Below are 25,949 nucleotides of genomic sequence, written 5' to 3'. Positions count from 1 at the left end.
ATGAAATCTGTTGTTCAGTGTCTTAACGTCTTGCATTAAGTATTTTGTGTAGTTTTACAGTTGAATGTGGCAAAGGTACAGGTTCAGATAACTGTTAATCTGTCATGATCAAAACCAGGGAGTCTATATTTTTACAAATTGATATTGCCAATGCTTCTTACAATTAATACAATTTATTTATTTATTTTGGTGGTGCTGGGGATTGAACCCAGGGCCTTGTGCATGCAAAGCAAGCACTCTACCAACTGAGCTATATCCCCAGCCCCAAATTAATACAATATTAATCAAAAATACTTAGTGTCTACCAGTTGGGAAGTACAGAAAAACAAAACCCCCATTTATATTTTTAGGCACTTATGCTCACTTGAGCAGATTATAAATATATAGGAAAAGTTAAGTTTCAGTAGAACAGTGTGCAGTAAAATGTAAAATCTCTAGGACTATAAGTGTTTATAGAACTAATATGGATTAACGGCTATAAATTACAAGGAAAAGTCCAGGTCTTATGGCAGAGGTTGGATTTAAGTAGAGCTTTGAAGAATGGATAATACTTAGGTAGGAAAGTATGGAAAACCGCCACTTCTTAGGCCTGGGTTGCTTCAAGCAGCTCACCGCCGCCCTCTTGCTCTTTCCGGCCCGACCAGCGGGACAAAAGACACGTACTCTTCTGAAGTTCATGAAGCTGCTTCCCTCTCATTCAGATAACACACCCTCAATATATAAGCAGTCTCATGCATAAGCAATGTAACCAGATATGTCCATCCAATCCTGTTTAAAGGTCAAGCGATCACTCACTCAAGCATACATGTAAAGTATATCTGTCCACGCGCTAGGCGGCTGAACTGATTATCATACAGCCAATTGTAAACGCTTTCTGCCTTTATCCAGGCATAATCAGGACGCCGTTTGCTCTCTGCCAGTCGCCATCTTTAGATGCACCATGGCGTAACCCTGGGCCCCGGGTTCGGCCCGCCACAGGAAGATGGCATTTCAGGATGTAGGACACACTAAATGAACACAAGAGATGGAAATGAGCAAGACATTTTTGAATGGGCCAGTCTACCTGTAGTAATGGGTTTGGGTTTGGAACATGGTTAATAAGTGCTGCTTATAATATGCTTATACTATAATATCATTTGATATAATATGATAATATGCTGAGCAATTGAGAGCCTTGGACTTATTCTTTTAAGTAATATAGCAAAAATGGGAAAGATTCTTAGAGTGAAGAAAGACTGTGATGAGGGAGAACAGGTCAAAAGGCTGCTACTGTCATTCAGGGTGCAGCAATAAAAGTCTCACCTAGGGTGTGCCAGTGAAATGCAGACGAGAGGAAGATCAAGAAGCAACTTGAAGAAAACATCAGCAGAAAATTTGGTTATTGACTGGATGTTTGAGAATGACATATTGGCAGACATTGGGAAGTCAAGAATGGAGCTTTACTGCATCAAGAATGATAAATTGGCTTTAGAGATTAGAGAGCTGAAGGGATTGGAAACATCATTAATTTGTTGTAAGCTAAAATGACTTATTAATATTTGCAGTTTGAAGTTTTAGTAGTTCTAATTTTGTTCTTACACCACAGTATTTTTTACTAACTGTAAAAAATACTGTTTCTGCTGTTTCTGCTGTTCAGTTGGGAATTGAATAAGACAATAAGAATAAAAACCAGACAGTGCAAAGAGGTTCTGGCAAGGAGTGAAATTACTGAAGTGTATTACCAAGATAACCAACTCATGCCCCACATATTCTCCATTTCCCTTAACACTTGCTAGGGTGCACTTTTTTTTTAACCTGTTCATCTTCATACTTACTGATCTGTTACAGGAGTTAACTTCTGCTGCATAAAAAGATCACCACAAAGCAAATTGAAACACCAACATTCATTATTTCTTCTAAGTCTGTGGGCTGTGTGATCATCTGTCTGGGCTTGCCTGGCTGATCTCTGAAGTCTTCAGCTGCTCAGCCGGTGCTGCTTAGTCCAGGGGAGCCTCATCTAGCCTTGCCGCTGCTCATATAGTCTCTCATCCTCCAGTGGGCTAGCCCAGGCTGGTTCACTCAGCAGCAGTGTTCCAAGAGAGAAAGAATGTGATCACTGCAAGGCTTCTTGAATCCTGTGTGCAGTACCCACACTTTTCCCTCATTCTCTTGGTCAGAGCTAGTTACAGGACTGCCAAGATTCAAGTAATGGAGACATAGATTTTTTTTCCCTCTGTTGGGTGGACTGTAAGAAATTTCTGGCCATTGTTTTCATTCTACCACAACTATAAGTTCTGTGAGTACAAGAACTCTGCCACCCTTATCATGCACTATCCTGTCTTCAGAAATGGACACACAGTAGGGATAACTGTTTTTTTAATGAATGAGTAAATGAATGAAGGAAGGAAAACATTCAGGTAACATTTCGAATGCATCTAAACACAGTGCAGAACATGTGCACACACATGTGCCACAACAGCCACTGGCTCTCCCCTCCTGGCTGCCACTACTGGCACCACTCAAATACACTTTACCTTTAAATTTATATATATTTTCATACTATCATCAGTAAGTATATTTTTCCTATAGACGTGTTTCAGAGAGAATCTATTCTCCTACCCTTTGAAATTTACCAATGGATCAAGATATATTGATATAGATATCAACTATATACATATATATCAAGTATGTATGTTTATATGTTTTCATATGTATATTTAAAATGCCACTTGAACTGACATTACTTGGTGTTTTCACTTTCACATTTGATTGCCTGTGAATAATTCATTTGGAATTCATGCATGCCAGAGTCCCATCCTGCTTTTCTGGCTATGCTACTATAACCAAACACAATGTAGAACTAAGGGTTTGCAATTTGTGGGTGCAGAGCCAACAAGCATAACAGGAAATCAAATGGTGAAAGGAGGTTTGCTGCAAGTAAGGAGAGCATGGGGTGACTCCCAAAGTGGTATCTTCCCCAAAAAGGAGGCAAGGGAATCTAATTGGGGAGACTTGTCCATGTGTGTCAAAGGGCACACATTTCTATGAAGGTACATTTGAGATCATGCTTCTTCATGTATCATGTGTTCAAAATGGTGAACTGGAAGCTTCATTTAGCATTCTAGGGAGAGTATAATGAGCAAGTTCCCCTCCAGGGCCCATAATTGTTTGGGGCTGCTTTAAACAAGTTCCTTAATGGTCTTCTCTGGAGAACCTTCCCCGAAAAAAACAACTTGAATGGATGTTGGCTTTTACCATGGGAGGCAGAGGCCGCTTCCCCACAAGCACAGGTGGTTGATCCTGTGAGTTTCTAATTAGAAGTTTCTAGCTATAGCAGCTACCTTTGCAAGTAGACCAGCTCCAACTAGAACACTTGGGAGACCTGGAGCAAATGTCTGTATTAAATAATGAAGTCAAGAGGAAAATCCATCTGCCTCTGAGAAAGGTGGTAGGAGTTAGATTAGCCAGCATTACTCTGTCAACCTGAACAAATATTATTCTCTGTAAACCTCAGTTAGGGCAATATTTTCTCAGGATTGATATGAGAATTAAGTGAAACATGTGAAGCACTGTCTACAATTCCTTTCTTGTGGGAGGTAGTCAATAAAGTTTAGTTCTTGCTCTGTTGTTAACAGAGTATCAGTTCCGTTGCCACGGCATCCATCAGGGTTTTTCCTCAGCATTTTTGATATTTTGGGGCTGGAAAATCCTTTAACTTGAGGGGCTGTCCTGTGCTAGAGATGTTTTAGCAGTGTCTCTAGCCTATGCACACTAAAATCCTCTAGGACCGCCCACAACAGCACAAAATGACTTCAGACATTGCCGAATGTCCCCTGGGGACAAAACTGCAAACATTTTATTTAGCAGTGACATATAGCCAATTTAGAGAAAGAATATAGCAGTGTACACTAATTGTAGATGGAAAAGAAATAAAATACTTGATTCTTCTCAGAATATTTAAAACTTGCTGTCTATATCCTCTTAAATTTATGAACACATTATTATTCTATTTTGCTAAAACAGCTAACATTTGCTAGGAATATTCACTGTTCCTTTTGCTTTGCATGAATAGCTGAATATTTTCTGTTGTGTCTGCCATCCCTGTTAGATTGATATTCCATCCTCAACAGGGACCCTTATCTGTACTAGTGCTGAGCACGATGTACTTGTATTCACTAGGTAGGTATTCTACATGTCAATTGGTCACATTACCACCCAAATGAAACAATATAAAAATGCAAAGAGGAGAGAACAAATAAAAAAATGAGTTTATGCATACTTCAGTATGGTAGCATACAAATAATTATTGTTTTCAAAAACTTTTAGAAATAAGCTCTTCCGAAAAAGCAAGTCTAGTGTTAATTTATCCTTCATCATCCTAGCACAATGTAGTATCAGGAATGATGTAAATAAACAGACATTTTATTTTATGTTTTTTTGGGTGCTGGGGATCGAACCAGGGCCTTGTGCTTACAAAGCAAGCACTCTACAGACTGAGCTATCTCCCCAGCCCCATAAACAGACATTTTAAAGTTAAATTTTTTTTTTCTTTTTCTATTTCTTATGAAAAGGGTTTCAGAAGTACCTTAGAAATTTTGGGCTCCTTCATACTTTATGTTTTATTCACTGTATGTCATTACTAAGATGTCAAAGTTAAACTTTAAATTCAGGACAGGTTTAATTTTATCTTTTTTTTTTTTTTCCTGTTAAGAATGTATTTCCAATACATAATTGAGTTAGAAAATTAAGATATAGGAATATATAACTAAATGAAAGTTTTTCATGTTACTGTATATATCTGAGTTATCGTTTTTAACAGTTGAATAATATTTAACTTATTCATTAAGAGTCATGTAACTGTTAATTTGTTACCAAAGAACATTTAGATTGTTTCTAGTTTTTTGCTGAAGTGAATATCCTTACATTTATTTATTTATTTATTATTTTTGCATACTTGCTCAGGTAATTCTTAGTACAAATTCCAGAAAGTAATTATAAAACGAAAAGATCCTGTCACTTATGTTTTACCATTATATGCAGTGCGCGTGTAATTACCTTATATCATGTGTAAAAAGGCTTTTCAGCAAATTTTTTTTGTTTATTACCTAATAGAAATGGTTGTAAAGTCACCTTTTATTCTTATGATTTCATCCTTATTGCTCTGCAAGATGACGAATGAAAATTGCACCTAATGGTGTCTGTTGTGGCCGAATACACTCTTGAATTAAAAGAGACCCCCTCATCTAATCCCACTGTATCCTCTGGATGGCACCTAAATTCTATTTTCAACTGAAAATTGTGAGCCAAAATAGTGAGTCATGAAATCACTCTAATGAGTTTGAAAACAAATTTTAATGAAATCTATAAAATAAGAGAATATATTTCTTCCAGTGGATCATAGTTCAAAAAGTGTTTAAATATCTCTGATTCTAGGAGTTTCCTGTTTGCTAAGAACAGGAGTGCCCAAATCCATCTTTAATGGTTCAACCTCATGGCTTTGAAGTTAATCCACTCAGTCTAACTGTCTTCACAGAGAAGCCCCTGAGGTGTTGGGGGTGGGTATCAGAGATGTGTAGAAAGTAACCCACCAGGCATTTCATTGAACCCTTCACATATTCAGAACTAGGCTAGTTGTAACCCTTTTGCTTTTCGTGTAGAAAAACAAAGTTCACTGGATATTTCATTTGTTGCTAGCTAGTTACATTTTCTGTTTCTCTTTTCATGTATGAAAATCTTCCTAAAAACCTCACCGTTGGGGGAGGGAAAGATGCAGAGATTAAACCCATCTTCTTCTCAGACAATTCAGTATCTCCTTTTCTGTTTCAAGGTCCTTCCTCAAAGCACCAGAACCTGAGCAAAGGAAAGTGAGGGGAAGGGCTGGGGACCAGGGGCACGGAAGGGGCTTTCCCTGTTTTTTTCAAACTCCTTTCGGTTCCAAAGGCGTAGTTGGTATTTCAACATTTTAGAAGTAAAACCTACCCTTTACAATTAATGCAAATATTACTTTATGATTCATCCTTTCCAAATGATTTCTTGGTTTCTCTTGACATTTTATTTTAAAATTTGAATTAGCATTGACATCATCCTAGGAGTGCTCAGTGAATTTAGCTATCTTAAAAGGTGGTACAAGTTCAGTTTTTAACAGTCACCCAGGTGTCCCTCAGGTTGCTGTGGGTTTTTTAAAACTATTTTTTTTTTTTTTTCTTTTTTAGGTACACCGTAGTGCATAAATCTTGTGTCAGGTTGTTATTGGTGGGAAGACTATTTAGTTGGTGGTTTTGTCCATATGCCTATAATTTAGAGCTCTTCATTAAGCTTTTTCTACAATAGTGATCATGGTACTTAACCTGAGTCAGTTCTGCTAAAGGAAGTTGAGTTGACTTTTTAAAGTTACTGTGAAGGCTACTTTATGTTTAAGTCCACACTTAACAATACAGGAACCATCCACACTTTTAGTATATACATAAGTCAGTGCCATACAGATACTGAATGGGTTTTATCAGTTTAAGAAGTCAACCATCTCACCTTCTTCACAACCTTGCAAGGCTGTGGGCCAAGATTGTTTGGAAAGAATCAGGACAGCATCCCAGATTAGTGGAAAGTCTAAAATGAAAAGAATGGTTTCTAAAATTTTAATGAAGTTTGGGCTCCTGTGGGTTCTAAGGTTAAGGATTTTTCAGAAAAATTGTTGTAACTTATATTAGCACTCTATTTCAGTGTAATCAGTATTTTCACTGGTATTCTCCATATAACTGAAATTTATGATAACAATTCTTTAATATAGAAATATGCTTCTCAACAAATGTGTATACAAAGTTTTAATGTAGCTATACACTTAAAATGTGTACAAACATTCAAGTTTACTAAAGAATATTATGACTTAGAGCATGTATTCTTGGATAGCCATTTATTAACTAGTACATATTCCAAGCTCAATAGTACATATTCAAGCTCTACCTTTTCACACTTCCATCTATCCAAATCTCTCATTTTTACAAATGAGGAAAACAGACCACAGTGAGTTGGTTAATTTCCAAGGTCACCTACCTAGCCGGGCAGAACTCTTGAATTTCGAATTACTTAATTCCTCTTTACTATATCAAGTCAATTTTCCCCTTTTAAACTGTTTATCTTAATACATATGTATTTAATTGCACCGGTTTGAATATTTGCACTCACTAGTTTCTTGTAGAAAGCAAATATTTCCCCTGCCAATCTTCCTGGACTTCCTGTTCTATAGACTGGGAGCTATTCTTTTCTCTTTGTTAGAGTCGGACTCTGCTTTGCACCCCTGGGAGTTCTCAGTAGGCTGTCTCCATCTGTCATTCAGTGCTCTAGCAAAAGAGGATTTCATTGGAAATCAGGTTCCTCTTTTGAAACTTTTGTGCTTATCAGAGTATTAGATAAAGAGTTCATGGATGAGAGCTAAACTGTTTTAACAGAGACCTGACAGTACATTAGTTTAAAGAACACAGAAGTTTGTTTCTCACATCACCACCAGAATGAGCTGCTGGAGTCGTCAAAGGCGCTATCTCATAGTGTGGTTTGGGGACCTAGATTCAGAACCTCTTACTATTGGCCATCTGCTAGGCTGTTCTTAGTCACCTGCGTGGTAGAAGCCAACATCTGGATTTTATCCATTAGGAAAGAGAAGCAAAATATGGAGGGAGCACCTCAATGACCTTGAACCCACAGCAGTTAGGACTTTCCACTGGTGATCGTTTTTGTCAGATGGCCATATCTATCTCCAGGGAAGTGTGGGGCAGTTCCAGCTGAGCTGATACAGTCCCCACTCCAACCCTGCTGCTGTGGAATAGGAGAGAGCACTTGTTGGTAGACAGCTCACATTCTCAGCTGCAGTTCCAGGTGCCCTTCAGTGCTTTGTAGACATAGAAAAAATTGACAAATTTGTCTCAGAAATTAGTTTTTGCTCTTGGAAACTCCTTTTTCATGTCACATAGCTAATATTTGATCTAAATAAATTTCAACAAAAAAATAACCTATATTTAAAATAATGAAAGGATATTCTTAATTAAGTAAATCCCCAATGATACATGGTTTTAAGTACTATCTTTATCTGAATTCTTTTTTTTATCTGATCATTTTCATGTTGTCAGAGCCCCTGGTGTAATACAAGATTGCTAGGGCCTGCAGTGTATTAATACTTGGCTGGAGTTAAATAAATTAAGATCTATAGCATTGATAAGAAGCACTCTTATTTTTGTATATTTAATTACACTTTTGATATTGCAGAGTTTCTATTCCAGGTGGCAGGGAAATGGCTTCATTGGAATGCACCAGAAGACAGCCTGGTGGACCGTAGCAATCCTCCACTGTGCTATGCAAAACTCTGATCAGTCCCTCTGAGCTTCTCAACTGGAGTGACTTATAGAAAAGTTGGAGACAGTTCTAGGACATCACAGAGTTCTTGAGTGCTGAAAATAATATACATAAAGCCAAGACTGTAAATCCTTGAAGTTTGGAAGGTGATAAAAAGAAATTGCCTCAAGTATGCATAATTTTTATGTAGAGGATAAAGACCAGTTGTACCAAACTCAGGACACCGTGGGAGCTCAGAAGAGGTTTCAGATCATACATAAGTGATAATTTCTTCATTATGCAATCTTCCTGCTGTTAGATTTAGATATCAAAGAGGGAAACTACATCATGTCTTCTTCTAAATTCCTTTAAAAGGATTGTGTTTGGTCTTAATATATAGTTTACCACTGCATGAATTCCATGGTGATGGAATTTTAAGGTTCATCCCAGTGTTACAGTTTGTTTTGTTTTATTAACAGCTCCAGAATGGCAGGAAACAATCCATATGGGGGAGTGCCTGAACAAGTAAGTGTTATAATCTCACTGTGAATTGTATTTATTTTAAAATTTTATTTAAATGTATCACCTTTCAAAATATATAGAGGCAACCATAGTAATTCAATACAGTACACTCTAAAATTAGTAAAAATTTCTTTTCAATTTTTTCTTCAGTTTTCCTGTCCTTCCAGGTAAGCTTAGAGAGGACATGTCATATAAAATGAGTCACTTAAACCACCAAGTCTTGTTGGTAAATATTGTATATGCTGTAGTTTAAAACAATAGCCCTTAGTTTCCTCGGGCTCCTGTAACCAATTATCACAGATCTGTGACTTGAAACAACAGAATAGAGTCTCGCAGTTTTGGAGGCTAGAGGTTGAAATCAAGGTTCGGCAGGGTTGGTTTCTTCTGGAGATTCTGAGGAAGTCTTGGTTCCGTGGCTCTGAGGTGGCATCTGCCTGGCTGCTTTCACTCCATGACATTTCTTGGCTTCAGGACACAGCACTACAACTCTGCCTCTCTTGTTACATGCCCCTTTCCCACCACTCTGTGTGTCCCCTATGTCTCTGCGACCAAATCTCTCCCTTTTTTTTTTTCTTTTTTTTAAGAATATAATGAATTTTATTTAGTACAAAGACAGTTGAAATTCAAATTAAAATACTAGCTATTCTGAACTCCCATCTTAAATAAACCTATGTAGAAATTAAGCTAGTAACAATGATTCTCTTTCTTAAAAAGGTATCAGTCATTGGATTTTAGAAGGCCCACCCTTATCCAATCCGGACTTCATCTTATCTTGCTTATCTGCAAAGAATGTTGTTTCCAAATAAGGGTACATTTGTAGGTTCAGCAAATAGAAAATTAAATATAGAAATATATTTAGTTTAACTTAGTTCAACTCACTACAGCCCTTTAAAATATATATTTAATACTCTATATTAAAATATATATGCATTAAAACTCTTCTAATGAGGAGCCAAATTGGTGTAGTTGAAAGAGTCTTTTGGACTTAGAATTTAAAGATCATTATGTAAGTGTTGACTGCTACTGACCAGCTCATTTAAGTGAAAAAAAAAATCACTTATCCTGCACTCCCATCCTCCCTTTTCATTTGAAAAATAGAAAATGCTAGCCTTTCGTGCACTGGAGTTTTAAAATACTACATGTTTAAGTAATGTGCTTTGGGAGCATGAAACTGTTCATTCTTATTAAATTAGCAGTTATGAAGGGATACCAGTGTTCCTTTTGTTTTTTCCCTTACTTTTTACTTGAAAGATTCTAATAAATTTTTGTTGATTACTAACACTTTGCTTCTTTCTCTATCTTCTATTTCTTGAAGCATTTTTATGTACCAGAACTTTGAGATACCAAAATAAGTATAAATAAGATACAGCTGGGCATGGTAATACATGCCTATAGTCCCAGCTATTCAGGAGGCTGAGGCAGGAGGATTTCAACTTTGCAACCAGCTTAGAAACTTAGCCAGATCCTGTCTCAAAATAAAATAAAAAATAAAAGGGCTGGGATACACCTCAGTGGTAAAGCACCTCTGGGTAAAAATGACCAATACCAAAACAAACAAAAAACCAAGTAAGTGATACATAGAGTCTAGTCTCAGGAACTGCCATTCTACTAGGAGGGATGGAGACAGTTTCCATATGGTAATAAATACTATAGCAGTAGTGATCTGCATACAGCAGGACCAAAGTGTGAAGAGGGATTACTGGGTGCCACTGGGGGTGGGGGGAACAGAGTTAGGGAGGGACTTTCCAAGAGCTGTTTAAAAGCTGAGATTTGAAAGATGTGATTTGCTAGGATAGACCAGGAAAGAGAACACTAGGTACCAGGACATGCTGGTCCATTATCATTTTCCCACTAAATTTTAGTGGCCAATCATCTAAAACAATGGATTTCCCAAAATTTTCCATGCACAAAATCAGCCAGAAAAACAAAATCAAAAGTGAAAAGTTTTGAGGAATCTGGTGTTTCCTTAAATAAAGTAGACTTATCTTGATGTAATATTCTGATTGATTTTAGGAAGAATGAGTAACTTTTCACATTAGGATACTCTTTCCAATTTTTTTTGTAAAAATGGCAATATCAGGTAAATCTAGGAACATTTTCTTTGATCATCGCATGAAAGACATTTGACTACTCATATTATCAAAACCCTTTGTTTTACCTTTCACTTTTAATATGTGATTTCTAACAATTAAAGGCAAACACTAACCAGCATGAAGGTTGTTTCTACTTGGTTTTAAACCATGCTTTCCTGTCTCTATACACAGGAAATCTTATCAATAAGAGATGGTCCTTTACACCACACAAGAGTAAAACCAGCTGAAAACATTCATTTTGAAAGCTTCTTATGTGGGCAATTTTGTGCTCATTAGCAACAAGGCTGGGGCATATTCTGGTCGTTTCATTTTTGAGGGGAAATGTCCTTGAAGATTTTTTGTTTTTTTTTTTTGTTTGTTTTGTGTTTTGTTTTTTTTCTTGTCTTGAACATACTGGCCTGTATTTCCTAAGGTTTACATGTCCTTGGTGAGCTATCTTCTGTGTTTTATTTGTGTGCTGGAGTTTGCTCTCCATTCCTGATCTAATTATAAGCTGCAGCACAACATGGTGTTATCTTTTGGTGCTTTTGCTATCAATTCAGCCATTTCAGCCACCTCCAGGCTCAAAGGAAAGGAAATGTTTCTTCTAGGTCATCCTTTCTGCTCTGAGACTGGTAAAGTGGCGCTCATTTTTACAGAAAATGGAACGTGTTTTCTTATTCCTGTATTTCTTTTTCAGCAAAGAATGAATAGCATCAATGAGATTCACTCTGAAGCATTGAAGTGAAGCACACTTTTTGTTCCTCAATTGAGAATTTGCATCCTTAACAAGTAGACCGAAGTGTTTTTTTTTTAATTTTTGAAGTATAGGTGGCCTTTATTTTATTTGTTGTGTGATGCTGACGATCAAACCCAATGCCTCACACTTGCTAGGCAAGCACTATACCACTGAGTCACACACCAGCCCCTAGACTAAAGTGTTCTTTATTTGAATACTGCCTTTCTTACTCTTGATTTAACCAGGTTCTTAGGTACCCAAGAGCCTTCAGTAATTTACTAATAACAACCGGGGACTGAATATTAAAGAAAAGTACGGATTTCCAGCATACTACTATCCTGTCATAAAAAGTAAAATGTGGTTGGTTTCTGTGTTGTCCACAAACATTTCAAACAGATGTGAACTAAATGGAAAATAAATTTCTTTGGATTTTTTTTTTTTTTTTTTTTTTTTTTTTTTGTGCCAGGGATTGAACCCAGGGGTGCTTAACCACTGAACTTCATACCCAGCACTTTTTATATTTTATTTTGAGACAGGGTCTCACAAAGTTGCTTAGAACCTGCTAAGTTGCTGAGGCTGACTTTGAACTCATGGTCCTCCTGCCTCAACCTCCTGAGCTCCTGGGATTACAGGTGTTAAAGGCATGAGTCACCACACCCAGCTGGTATTATTATTATTATTATTATTATAAACTTTAGGAACTTATCTGCTTCCTGGACTGAAAATTCTCTTTTCAGTTATTTTGAAATTGTTCCAGAGCTGCTGTCAATAATTCTTTTAAGCCTTGAAATTGAGGGGTTAGATTAGTGATATTTGCCATCATAAAAGAAATATTTATTTTAGGATTATATTCTTATATTTCTAAGAGAGTACTAGCTTCAAATAATTCATTCAAATAAATAGTAACCTATCAAAACAGAGTTTAATTCCATCAAAATATATTGTGTACCTACTATCTTAATTTTCTGTTTTGTTTTTTTGTTACTGCTATAAAAATTAACCACCAACTCATGGCTTAGAACAACACACACTTATTCTCTTATAGTCTAGATGGCAGAATTCTAAAGTCAAAGCAGCTTGGGAGGCTGAGGCCTAAAGATTGCAAGTTCAAGACCAAAGCCAACTTCATCAACTTAGTGAGCCTCCGAGCAGCTTAGCAAGACCCTGTCTTAAAAAAAAAGAAAAGAAAAAAAATCACAGATGGTCTGTGGATGTATCTCAGTAGTTAAGTGCTCCTGGGTTAAAATATTTATTGAGCATCCACTATATGATAAGCATATACTTGACTCTGAAGATGTACTAGTGGGCAAACCAGGGCCGTGCCTTTGGGATTTCTGGCCCTATTCTTCTCATTCCCTTTACTAGGTAAATTCCATACACAAGAAAGTTTAACTAGTCTTATTTAAATTTTTTTTTAATCCTGATTTAGAATATTTTCAGGTCTTCAGTTTTCATTCTTATAATTTTTAGATATATCAACTTCATTTTCTTAATATAATGTTGGAAAAGTAATGATTACATGATTTATAATTTCTTCTTTACAGATATTTCATTTGAATCCTTTGTCTCATACTATATTTAATCCAGAATTATTTCCACCAGAGATGCCACTGCCCACAGGTAAGAGAACATCGTTTCTGCCCTATTGTTTTACTTTCACTTTTTAAAAAAAATTCAAGCTTTGCTAGTAGTCTCTTAGAAATTTGAGTTGCACATAGAAAGGAAATGGTGATTTATATTTTAAAAACACATCTTTCAATACATTTTCTTAACATATATTTGCACAAAATTGTTTAACCTCACTTACCTATTATGTTAGCTACCACAATTGCTTTATCTGCTGGGACAACTCAGATGGAATTTCTTTTCTCAATATAAGGATTTCCTGTTTCTCCCAATTTTACTATCTCAGTTCTTTTTTTAACTCCTCTGTTGTGTCCTTCACTCATGTGAAGTCTCTACTCCTCAACTCCATTCTAAAAACATATATGACAGCCTGTTGTGTGCCTGCCAGTCAAAGGAAACATTATAAAAATCAACTCAATAGAAAAACCATCTTTTAAAAAAAGCTCTTTTAGCTTTGCATTCTGGCCAATTGGAAAAAAAAATTACAATAATAATCCTCCCATGCAGCATGACATAGTTAATTATCTGAATTCACAAATTGTTTAATCTCATATGTAGTAAAAAATTCAACCTCATATGGTCTCTTTTTTACTGATTTGTGCGAAGGCTTGGTTTGATGGCTCTTTCTATTTTGTTTTACCCCTCGCATCACCAGTGGAACTGAACAGATCAGATGTTCAGAAGAAATGTGGGTGAACGAAAGAGATTGTATACGAGAGAGTTTGGTAATCACTGGTGTGACAACAGGTGTTTTGTTTACTGTGGATTTTCGTGTCTCATGGGGAGACATAATCCAGTTTTTATCATTGTCATTGAAAATTACATGGCTATGCTGGTACTCACCATTCATGCTTTAGATCAGAACGTTTCTCTGCATTTATATCTTTAATATTTCTAGGAGTTCATGGGAGGGAAGAAAGGAAATCTGCCACACTTTCATCTTCACTAGCAGAAGTTATATTGCAGAGGCCCTTCTGTCTTCACCCCACACAACATGCTTTTCAGGCTACAGTATTTGTGGTCTTGTGAAGTGCTGTCCAATTTGAGTTCTAGGTCAACTTCCTGTGAACAAATAAATGTCTTGGTAGCATCTGTGTTTCCTGTCACCTTTTTTATTCTGGGACTCAAAATATTTTCTTAGTATTAATGTTTTTCTTAGTATTAATGTTTTATTGAAAATGTAAGAACTTGGTTCTGCCCTCAGGAAATACACACATTTCTATTTAATACCTTGTGAATACCAAACAGTTATCTTGAGGCAGATCTTTCTTTTTTAAGTGTTTTTTTTTTCCCTCCCTTTAGGTTTATGGACATAGAAGTAAGATTATCAAAAGAACCATCTCAGTTAATACTCTGGTCAGAGCTTCATGTTGTAATTATTTTGCTGTAATATTGGAAAAGCTTTTAAAATTCTTTCTAAAATCTTATTTTCTGATTGGTATTACCATCATTTTTATCTGAATATTTCACCCTCTTTATTCCAGTCACATAGTTCTGTTTTTATAGTCCAACATATATGAGATGTTTCATTCAAATTTTAAAGGAGTAAGGAGGCTGTCTAAACCAATATTAACTTGAATTTTTATATCGATTTTTGATTTCTAGAAATCTAAAACTATTGGTAAATCTGCTATTTGTTGAAAACTTTATGGGATATGGGACAACTGTTAATTCTGTAACACTCTACTGCAATTTAAATTTCTCTGCGCAGTGGGATGCCACTTTCATGACACAGAAACTTGGCCAAAAGAAAGTTGGTTGGCCTTAAAACAAATATATGCATATCAAATCTAATTTTCTAGGTGATTTAACTTTGTGTTCTCTGAAAGAGAAAAATGGAGCTATTTCACATAGAATTTCACATATTTAAGAAGATTAAGTCCTACAGAAAAAATAACACCAAAACTGAAAGTATTTAGTAGAGTTAACAAGAAGGGAGATACTTAAAGTTTAATGTAAATGTGCTCCCAGCTCCCAAAACATTTCCCATGGCTTTATCCAAATATTGCTTTCTTAGAGGGCTCTCTTCTTAATGTGTTCTTTTAACATTCTAGAGGAAATGTTTCTATATCTATTACATTGTCCTACAGGCTGTTATTTTAGTGGAGTGAAAATATCTCTATATCTAATCAGTTTTATTTCCTTAGCAAAAATTAAATTCTTGTTTTTGTTTTTTTTTTTAATTCTTACTTTTCTTAGTTTAAAATGTTCCAGGGATAACTTTCATACAAACAAAAATAAAGTAATTTTCTGTATTACCATGTTGGCCAGTGACTCCCCATTTTTCCTCTCTTATCTATGTTTCACTTCAAATCCAATCATTTTTCAACTGACATAAATTTTTGAATACTAACTAAATAATATACCTTTTTTCCTATAGTTCTTTAGTTTTATCCTGATTCAACAAAATGCTGAAAAGACAAAAAATTCTGTTAAGTTATTTTAAATATCAACCTGAAGATTTATCTCTTCTTCGCAAATTGATTTATCCAAAATAAGGCTTAAAGTCTCTAGCAGAGAAACAGTGAAGATTCAAATGGACACAGAAGCATTCTTCTAGAATGTTTTTAGTACCAAACATCTTCATTTACATTCAAACAAATATGAACTTCCATACATCATAATTTATTCCAGAGGTACAGGTTATGGTACTTTTGACATAAAAACCACTTGAGGTTTTTAAGGACTTTCTCTCTTTGAACAAATTTATATTTATGCTGTCAGAGTTTCTGATTATTTGAATTTTCAAGTCAGATAGTCAGTATGTGGATTAATCCTGTAGCTTTCATTGTGTTTTTTAAGTTATTAATGGGTATGCACCTAACTTCAATGAAATTATTTTCAGGGTTTTCTAAAATGCTTGTGGAATTTATTTAGAACAGAGTTCATATGATAGCACAATATTGAGAAATTCCATAGACATGTCAAAAGCTACAGATTAATAGCTTTTGATAAGAATTCATAAAAATTCACCATACCTTGTAGACAAAATTTAAAAGGGGGAAAGAAAACAAACTAGTTAGGTAACAAATGCCATATTCAGGTAAGGGAAAAGAACAGAAATGTAGCATAAGGAGAAACAGGTAGCCTGGGATCATTATCTGTGTCTTTCACACATGTAGATAGATAGCTAGCTCCATCTCTTAATTTTACATTGAGCCCATGAGAACTGAAAGTCAGTGGCCAGTGATATAAGGCAAAAGAACATGTAAAAGTGCCCAGGAAGCAGTTGCTACATGTAATTGATATTCATGTTGTTTTGAAAATGCTGTGCTGGGAGACAAAATGGTGGAGTCTGTTGACTTCCCAGGCTTGCCCACCAGCATACCCTTCCTTGGGTTGGGCAGTGTGCCATTGTCAGTCAGCAAACTTTCACTTATTGTGACTCTCTAGAACTGTAAAACTATTAAAAGGGTAATATTGGAAATTTAATAGTTCAAAGGAAAGAGAAATTATGCCCTAGTAGAATTTTAACTACAAAAGTGATTTGAAGCCTCTATTTACAAATATAATTTCAGTTTTTGACTTGCTTTACATTTTATACCGCATTTGAGAAGCCTCACAGTTTCTTTTGGTTTCTGTTTGTTGTTTTTGTTTTTAGCAGATGGCCCATACCTTCAATATTAGAGCAACCTAAACAGGTAAGAAGATGAAAGGGATGGGACTTTTTCTGAAATGTTAGAGCCCTACAGCTAATATTAAGCATTACATAATAGTAAACAATGGTAAATAAACATTATGAAGGGAAATAGCTTATCTGGAAGATCAAGCCTGCCAAATTATGTAACACTTTTTTCATCCACTTTACATTTCTCTTAGTCATTTTTTAAATGGTCTTGAACCTCAGTGCATAGTTCTGTGGAACTCCACTTAATTATAGATCCTTAATATTCTCCTATCTCTGCCAACTTAGCTCATCAGCCACTCCCAGGAAAGGTGTAGTTTATTTACATTCATTTTCATTGATAAAGAAATACATGCATTTCACAGCCTTTGAGTTAAATCAATCATGTCCACTCATGAGTAGTATTTTCTAACCTTCTTCTTTGCTTTCATAGTTCCAACTTTTTCTCTTGTCTGTGGAAAATGTAACCTAAGACCTTAAAAGTACCAGGCAGAGAGAGGTAAATATTAGAATGGACTGTTGAATTCTCTTCCCTCTGGTGTTAGCTTTAGGCTCAGTCTCTTTGCAGCAAAGAGAGGAGCATTTTATTTAACCAGGCTCTTCCTCTGAACACTAGATTTTATAGAGGATGACTTGAAATGGAAATAGCCTCAAAACCATGTCTCAGCTCTGTGCATGTATATATATTGGAAACTGCATGCCTCCAGTGCTGTAAAAAAGGAGGAAAGAGAACCTTTTTTATTTGCCCATAGGTCATTCCAATTATTAGGGGATGGAAGTAACAGTGTAGTCTCTCACAGAATAACAGTCACCAAATCACTGAATGGATGTGCTTTTCATATCTGTGTAGGACTAAGCATACATATACCTATCCTCCTACAGTTATATTATCCAATACCTTTTCTAAGTGTTCTTTGTAGTAACCCAGGTGAATGAGTGTAGCTTTATATTGTGTAACATTTAACAATTGCAAGAACTTAAATGTCTAGAGCTATATAAAGCATCCACTGCATTTGTGGTTTCCAGAATCATGGCATTACGTATGAAATAGATTCAGTTAGCACATAAAGAATATAAATATCTTAATGATAACCAGACTATCCTTATAAGGTTTAAATTAGATGAAAGGTTTTGTTGTGGGGACAGGAATTCCACGAGAAACTTTGAGGCATCATTCTAGTTGCTTGCAGATGGCACATCCTGGACTCAGGGTTGCCAAAAACATTTTCCTTTGCTTTACCTCCATGTTCGACTCCTGTACCAGTGATTTCTCAAATTAATTCATCTATTCTTTCGAACAACCATTCAGTGGAATTTTATCCCCTGAAATTTTACACAGTGATCCAGAGTCCTGAAAAATTCTGTTTGTAAGATTGAATAATCCATCAACTATTGAGTCAACTAAAATTTTTCTGCACAACAAAGTATTTTATCAAATACCTATTTTTATAAGGATAGCACTATAAAAAGATTTTAACATACAGTTCTTTATTAAGACCTAACAGTAGTCACAAGGAAAATTTGACATTAATGATTTATCTGAAGAGTTAATGTTATTCCAGAATTCAAAACAATTCATTATGTGTGAGTATATAAAAACTCATGTGAGTAAAGCAATGTGTTTGTTTACCAAAGTGGTATTGTTTCCATATTTGACTTCAGTGAAAGTAAGCAGGTTGTATTTAAGTCAGTCTTTCTAACTGGATGGATGTCGGCTTGCCTTTGAGGTCAGTGACTCATTTTGAGCAAATGGAGTTACTGAGATGAGTGGCTGTGGATTGGCAAATCTTTAATCTCAGAAATTTAGAATAAAAATTACATCTAGACTATACATTTGAGAACATATATCTTCCTGAATAAAGAATTACAAATTTCCATCCTTCATTTAAAATTGCTTTTTATTGACATTTAGATGCTGTTTTGCAATCAAGAAGAGTATCTTTTAAATGTGCTTAAAATTATAAAGCCTTGACTATTTACTTGTAGTCAATTTGACACTTCAGTCAATAAGATAAAAAAAAATGTATATATATATATATTTTTTTTTTTTTCCAACTGGAAAGTTTCCAAGGAAACTCTGTGTTAAAGATAATGAATTGTTTTATTAATTTTTTTAAGTTAGAAAATGTTCTTTTTCTTTGGGGCCTTTGTGGTATAGGTTTTCCCTGGTCTGATGGAGATGAGTCATAGCATAGACTACTAATCTTCAGAATACCCAGTTCAGTTGTGTTTTTATTTGGTGTTAATTATCTAATACTGTTTTTAAAGTGAAATTGTATTTGAATTGATTAGCAGCAAAGTAAATGTCTATCTTCATGGTTAACCCATTCTGGAGGCTAACTGTTTTACATACTATTGTTTTCTCATGCTTTTAGAAATCTTATTTAATTATTGGATATAAAACAACAACTATTGCTTCCAAAAGATGTAGAGCTGAATTTGCAACTTGTTTTTTAATTTTGATTTTAATAATAGAAGAATTGCCCCTAAAACCTTACCTTAGAAGGCTCCCCCAGTATTCAGAATGGGATCTCCTGTGGAGCCATATGCAAGAGTTGCTTTAGGTATTACTTCAATGAGTTGAGCCCATGTGGGACTTGAGGAACTTTCCCAGACTAGGGGATTTACTTCAGGCCTTCCTTGTCTAGAGGACCAATTTTCTTTGGAAATCAGGAAGTCCTCAGAGAATTTAGAGACAGTTGCAGATGCAAATGCAGAGATTTAAATGAGTGTAAGACACCTGGACCATTTCTAGATTTTAAGACCCCACTAGGCATAATGAACCATCTAGGGAGACAGAGATTTTACTTCGAGCTATGAGCACAAAGCACAAAGCTTCACATTCGCTGTGGATCTGTAGTGTATGAGCCTGTGAGGTAGAAACCCTCATCAGCAAATAGTGAGCATGGGAGTTCCTGATGGCTAATGATCAGCACTGAGTATGGGGCACCTGCCCTACAATAAAAGTAAAAAAAAATGAAAATGTTTCTTAAGTTAGGGCAGTAAATTGTTCTTTTCACTGACAGGTGAAATTGAAAAAGGAAAAACCATACAGTTGAGTGTTTATACAGTTTTAAACAACTAATATTACTATCAATTGATTGATTCATTTTGAAGCTGAGTGTTTAGAAAATACAATGAAATCTTCCTTCATACGATGGGGAGGTCCATTTGCAAACTTCACTTTTTTCTACATACAAATATATGTAAATATAGTTAAATTAGTTTTACAAATCACTAACTGTCAGACCTAGAGACCTTAAAGACAGTCTGGTACAGTCTTCTTATACGTTCAGCTGGAAGAACATGGCACTTAGGTATTTATAAGCCCACAATAGTGGCTTCCAGCAGCTCTTCATTGATTATCCATATCTGTAGACTTTCTGGATCAGATAATATAAGGAACTATCTGGTTTTGGATTCATTCAGGTCAGTTAGTATTCAAGCTTGAGCCCAATTACATCAATAATCATAAAATCAAAGATCTTATCTTCTGAATGGTTGAGGGAAGCCCACCAGATGCAGAATGTAGCATATGGTGTTCTGTAACACTGATGCAATATTTCTGTCATCCCCCCACCCAAGCAAACTGTAGTCAGAGCAGATAAAGGAGTTCCTTTAAGTAACAATCAAAGAAGCATAACTTGCTAAATATGGCAAAGTTCAGAGCTTGGCAGCAGACATTTGAGATGAGGAAGCTCTAATTCAGACAAGCCGTAGTACATCATATCCAAAGGCTTAAACTCCAGCAGTTCACTGTCCACATCTGTGCAGCAGCGGAGGAGAACCCAGGTGCCATAGCTCAGTGCACAGATACCAGTTAATATAATATTCATGATAATTTGAGGAAAGTAATTTTCATTTCCCATGTCTTCTCTCATAGTTCCATATTTTTTCATCCAGTACACATAAAAATTAGAAATTTGTGTGTAACTTTATTTCTCTCGTTTTTAGTAAGTATTTCTCAAACTTATTGGCTCTGTGTTCACCTTTGCAGAGAGGATTTCGTTTCCGTTATGTTTGTGAAGGACCATCCCATGGCGGACTTCCTGGTGCATCTAGTGAGAAGAACAAGAAGTCCTACCCTCAGGTCAAAGTAAGTTCTTAGTATCCTACTATGCGGATTCTCGAAGATTCGATTTTCTAGGATCAAAACCAAGGAATTGCTTTAAATGAATACAATTTGCCTTTACCCCTAAGCAGATGTGTTCACATGAGTATTATAATTTTTAAAGAACAGTTGGTCTCATAGCAATAGAAGTGATAGGTTTTCAAACTTGGTCAGCATTTCCATTAAATAACAAAATTCTTTTCAACCTCAGCTAAGAAACTTCTATTGTTTCTTGATCATCTTACAAGGTTTTATATTGTATACCCTCTGAACCTTAATAAGACTTTGAAACAAATGCTTGATTTTGGCTCTGTAGAGATTTAGGCGAAATAACAGGTGATTGAATATACGGATTATATAGGATGTCATTTAGATAATGAGTTCCTTAAAGTTTCTAAAAACAATGAAATTGCAAAATAATCAACAGATAAGCAACATTGCATGAATTTTTAACAAGCCCTATTGTTCTCCTTAAAAGTCTTGCTGCCAATATAACAATAGAGATCTATCATAACTGATATTATTATAATGAGTTCTTTCAGATTTCTATAAAATCTGGTCAGGAGATGTATGCATGGAAAGGTAATATATCCTACCAGAATGATAATATAAGCATCAGAATATCACTTTAAAATAAATTTGACAGCCATATATGAAATCTTTCAGAAGAGAGAAAACCCATCCATAAAAATGTAACTAGCAATTGTCTCAATGGGATGCCCACTAGCTATGCTGATTTCACTTGAAACAACTTTGTCAGCTTCATGTAGCATGACCAATCATCACAGTTTATTGGGGACTGAAGGGTTCCTGGATGAAGAACCATATATGCTAAAACCATGACAATCCCAGGTAACTGGAATGAGTTGGGTCTCTAGTTATGTATCTTTATGCAAATTGATAAAAGATATCTATTATTTTCTGAATTTTATGTCCCTAGACTTCATGGGTTGAAATCCTAACCCCTAGAACCTCACAATGTAACTGTTTTGAACATAGGATCTTGAAAGAGGAGATTAAGTTAAAATGAGGTCAGTGGGATGGACCTTCATCTAGTGACCAATGTCCTTCAAATAAGGGAATAGAACTCGGGCACGGGGAGAAGGTGGCCATCTTCAGGTCAAGGTGAGAGGCCTCTGAAGAACCCAGCCCTGCTGACACCTTATTCTCAGACTTCTGAACTCCAGGAAATAAATTTTTAGTGTTTAAGCCACCTAGTCTGTGGTATTCTGTTATGGCAACCCTCGCAAACAGACAGAACTCTCTTATAGTTATTCCTGGTTTTGGTTTGATGCATTTCAGCTGGTGATTAGCGCCCAAGCTTCGCTTCCTCCAGCTGTTTTCTTCTTTACTCTTCTCATTTCCTACCAAGGAAGACCTCCCTTCCACCTTCACCTCAATTATGACCTCCACACATTCCGCTTCTCTCTTCTGGCACCTCGTTCCTTCATTAGTCTTTCTCTTCTTAAATCTGCTAACTCATTAAACTATGTTTCCTCCTTTCTAAACTTTCTTTAACCCCAGCACTCCTTAAGAGTTAGTCAAATAAATGAAGGGCCACACTAACTTCTGCTTCCTTCTTTCTCACTCCAAACTTTTGGTGCCCTCCTTTTCCCATTCCCTCCTCACTTGTCAACCTCCTAAAGTCTGGTTCTTGGCTCTCTTCTTTATATGGAAACTGCTCTCAGAAGAGAGCACTGCTTCAGTGCTGAGAATTAATAAAGTCCCCTTTTCCAAGCAGAGTGAGCAGGAATGAGCAAAACAAGACCCATTGCTGCCTCAAGCTTCACCAGCCATCCCCTAGGGCCAAGTTCAGGATTTCATAATTCCCAAATTCAACTGCCCTTTCTCTCTTTGCCTTCTCTTAGAAACTGGTTGCAGTATCTGACAGTGTTGAGCACTCTCTCACCCTTGAAACCCTTCTCCGGTTTTCCAAGTCTTCTTCCTACCTTTGATGGCAGGAGCTGTTGCGTTTGCCATACAGGGATGAAACCCAGGAGCTCTCTACCGTAGACCTACACCCCCAGCCTTTCTAATTTTTATTTTGAGACAAGGTCAGGCTAAGTTTTCTACTCTGGCTTCAAACTTGTGATCCTCCTGCTTCAGCCTCCTGAGTAGTGTGAATTAGAGGCATGTAGCACTGTGCCCAGCCATTTCAGGAGTCTTTAAGGACCAGTCTCCCTCTCCCTCTCTCACATCAGTCCCGTGATAAAGTCATTCATCAAATTTATGTCTTGGTCTTTTTTTTTTTTTTTTTTTTTTTTGCGGTGCTGGGGATCGAACCCAGGGCCTTGTGCTTACAAGGCAAGCACTCTACCAACTGAGCTATCTCCCAGCCCTGTCTTGGTCTTCTTTTCTAATTTTCTGTGGCCTTAGAAACACTCTCAAGACAACTACCACATTTTAAAAATAATCTCTCAATTTAGATTTCTAACCCTGTGTTTCTCTGAGCATCAGACTTCAGTTTCCAAATGAACGTTAGTCATTCCCACATGGTCATGAGCCTATCACAATTTATATGTCTAAAAGTGAACACATCCACATCCCACAGATCCTTTCTCAGTTAGTGTTACCATTTTAATCATCAAGATTAGAATAGAAACTCAGGGCCAAGTAGTCCACTCACTGAAATTACATATGTAATCTGTAAACATGTCCTATTGACTCTATCTTCTAAAATCTCTTATAGTGTCATTTCACATCATTGGTTAATAGTTTAGCAAAGTGGTTAATAGCATGAACATTTTTGCCAAATCTATGGAGTTTAAATTCTGGCTCCCCTACTACTTAGGAGTTATGAAAACTTAGGAAAAGTGTTCAACTTCTCATCTAAAACAGAGATGATAATGATGACCTACTGTATTATTATGATTGTTGAGATCACAGACGTTTATACATGGTGTAACACATATCATATATTAGCCATCTGCTTACTTGACCTAAAAAAAAACCATCATTGATGGGGTCTCAGCATCTAATTGGAGGATAAAAATGTGAGCACAAGTATTGTGGTCACCTTCAGTCCAAAGCCAGTTAGAAGACATACTTTGTCTATGTGCTCTCTTCCCCATCTGAGGCACCTGTGGAAGGCACGCTTGATGACTTTCAGCTGGTGGAGGGATTCTGAGTTCACTGGCCTCATGACACTGAGGCAAGCTGCCAGGTGAGCCATGCATTCAGGAGCTTAGTGTGTGAGAGAAATAAATTTTTAAAGGTGTTAAATTACTGATATTCAGTTTTTGTTTTTAAAAACATTTATAATAGCTGCTAGTATTATTTACCCCAAACATCATGTAATAACAATGGAAACAGTATCCCAAATAGTAAATACCCAATAAATGACAGAGCTCACTCTTCTACTGCCACTGAGTCCAAATCACCTTTCACTTAGAATTTGTGGACCACATAAAACATCAACTCTTGCCTGGGTAGTTAATTTACGCAGGGTAATTATTGTGAAGAAGCAGTAAAAGAATATTATTTTGTGTTCTATAAAAAGGAAAACATCAGGTACTCCATTTCTGATTTACTCCTTCAAATAAGCAGGATAATGAGAACGCAGGCCTTCCCCTACATACAGCAACTTCTCTCCCACCAGCCTGCATCTAGGGACCCTGGATGTAGATGTTGAGTTGACTTAGGTTCAAATTCTGGCTCTCTCATACCAGCTTCATCTCCCCTGAGTCTGTCCATGTACAGGATATGCTTTTTATAGTCAAATCGTTGGTAAAATGAATGTTGCATTTCTTTGTTTTCATCAGGTCCTACATGTGTGTATGTTGTTGCTGAGGATTTAACTCAGGGCTTTTTGTATGCTAGGCATGTGCTTCACCACAGAAGTAGAAATAATTGGGTCTTTCTGAACATTGCTATGTGATTTATGGAATATATTTTAGGCACTATAAACTGTGCTATAAACTGTGTTATAAACCCTGACTTCATGTATGTTAGTCTTACCCCTACTCATCCATTGTCTTTCTTCCTGTTCATTTGATATCGTAGCTTATCCACCATTTCCAATATCCACTAAATACTAACCTTTTCATCAAAATTTTTCTTCTGAGAAAACAACAGAACCAAAATAAATGAGGGTTTCCTGAGAATCTGACACCTAAGTAAGGCTTTATATACACGATGTCATTTGATCCTTATGCCACCCACTATGAGCTAGGATTTATCATCATCCCATTTTATAGGTGAGTAAAAAGAGGCTTAGGATGGTTGTCACAGAGCAGAACAGGAATGAATTATTTTCTGTGAAGGTGCATTCAGGCTCTGACTTCCAGTTCGAAGGTAACACTGGATTTCACAGCCTGAGATCTGAACTAACCAGATACTGCTCTTAGCACTGTGATCTCTCTCCCCATGTGTTTGAGTATACCTCCATGAAAGCATTTACTGTACAATTACATGCTCTCCTTTGTGCTTTGTGAACCCTTGAAGTCAGCAGTGACAGTGTATAAATATTCATTTAAACTGATAGAAGAGATGCTAGTGTCTGAAAAACTAGTGACAGTCTCCATTCCAATTTATTCATGTCTTCATTCAGTGTGTCTTCATCGTTTATTAAGGGAATAAAATTTTGAACTCTCTGGATGAGGAAGAATCATTCTTTGCCTTCCTTTGTTGGTTCACTCTCAGTGATAAAACCTATTGTACAAATGACTTTTATCCTGGCTACTATACAGTAGTCATTCTTCCAAGCTTTATGTTAGAAGTAGAGAATCATATCTTCTTTTTCTTTTGTAACGTCTTATATAGGCTAGTGGAGAGTGCTCTCTCAATAGACATGCTATTATGCAAGCACAAGATAGAACATGGCGATTGTTTTAATGGAGGTTTAACAAAATACTCCACTATGAATAGGGAGTGATGTAACATGATGCACATATGTTCTGGTAGTCAACAGTTCAAGCATTATCTTTTAGGACTATGAAGGAAATTAATTTCAATTTA

General features: G+C 36.2%; 1 protein-coding gene across 10 annotated transcripts in view; it reads left to right on the top strand.

Annotated features, from left to right (window-relative positions):
• The window catches only part of NFKB1 (nuclear factor kappa B subunit 1), a 199,013-nt gene that overhangs the window by 54,275 nt on the left and 118,789 nt on the right, over positions 1 to 25,949 (top strand). For 6 of the 10 annotated variants that reach the window (XM_079154676.1, XM_079154677.1, XM_079154667.1 and 3 more), the window contains exons 2-5: positions 8,778 to 8,823; positions 13,176 to 13,251; positions 16,859 to 16,898; positions 20,880 to 20,978. In XM_079154676.1, coding sequence (XP_079010802.1) covers positions 20,899 to 20,978 — 80 coding nt within the window. In that variant the 5' untranslated portion in view covers positions 8,778 to 8,823; positions 13,176 to 13,251; positions 16,859 to 16,898; positions 20,880 to 20,898. Of the gene's footprint in view, positions 1 to 8,777; positions 8,824 to 12,163; positions 12,296 to 13,175; positions 13,252 to 16,858; positions 16,899 to 20,879; positions 20,979 to 25,949 lie in introns of those variants that run through there. The other 4 variants (XM_079154674.1, XM_079154672.1, XM_079154675.1 and 1 more) reach the window with 4 other exon arrangements.

The sequence above is a fragment of the Sciurus vulgaris genome, assembly GCF_902686455.1.
Source record: "Sciurus vulgaris genome assembly, chromosome: 9".
NCBI classification, from domain to species: Eukaryota; Metazoa; Chordata; class Mammalia; order Rodentia; family Sciuridae; genus Sciurus; species Sciurus vulgaris.
The sequence above is the reverse complement of the archived record's forward strand: the minus strand, read 5'-3'. Positions and strand labels throughout refer to the sequence as shown.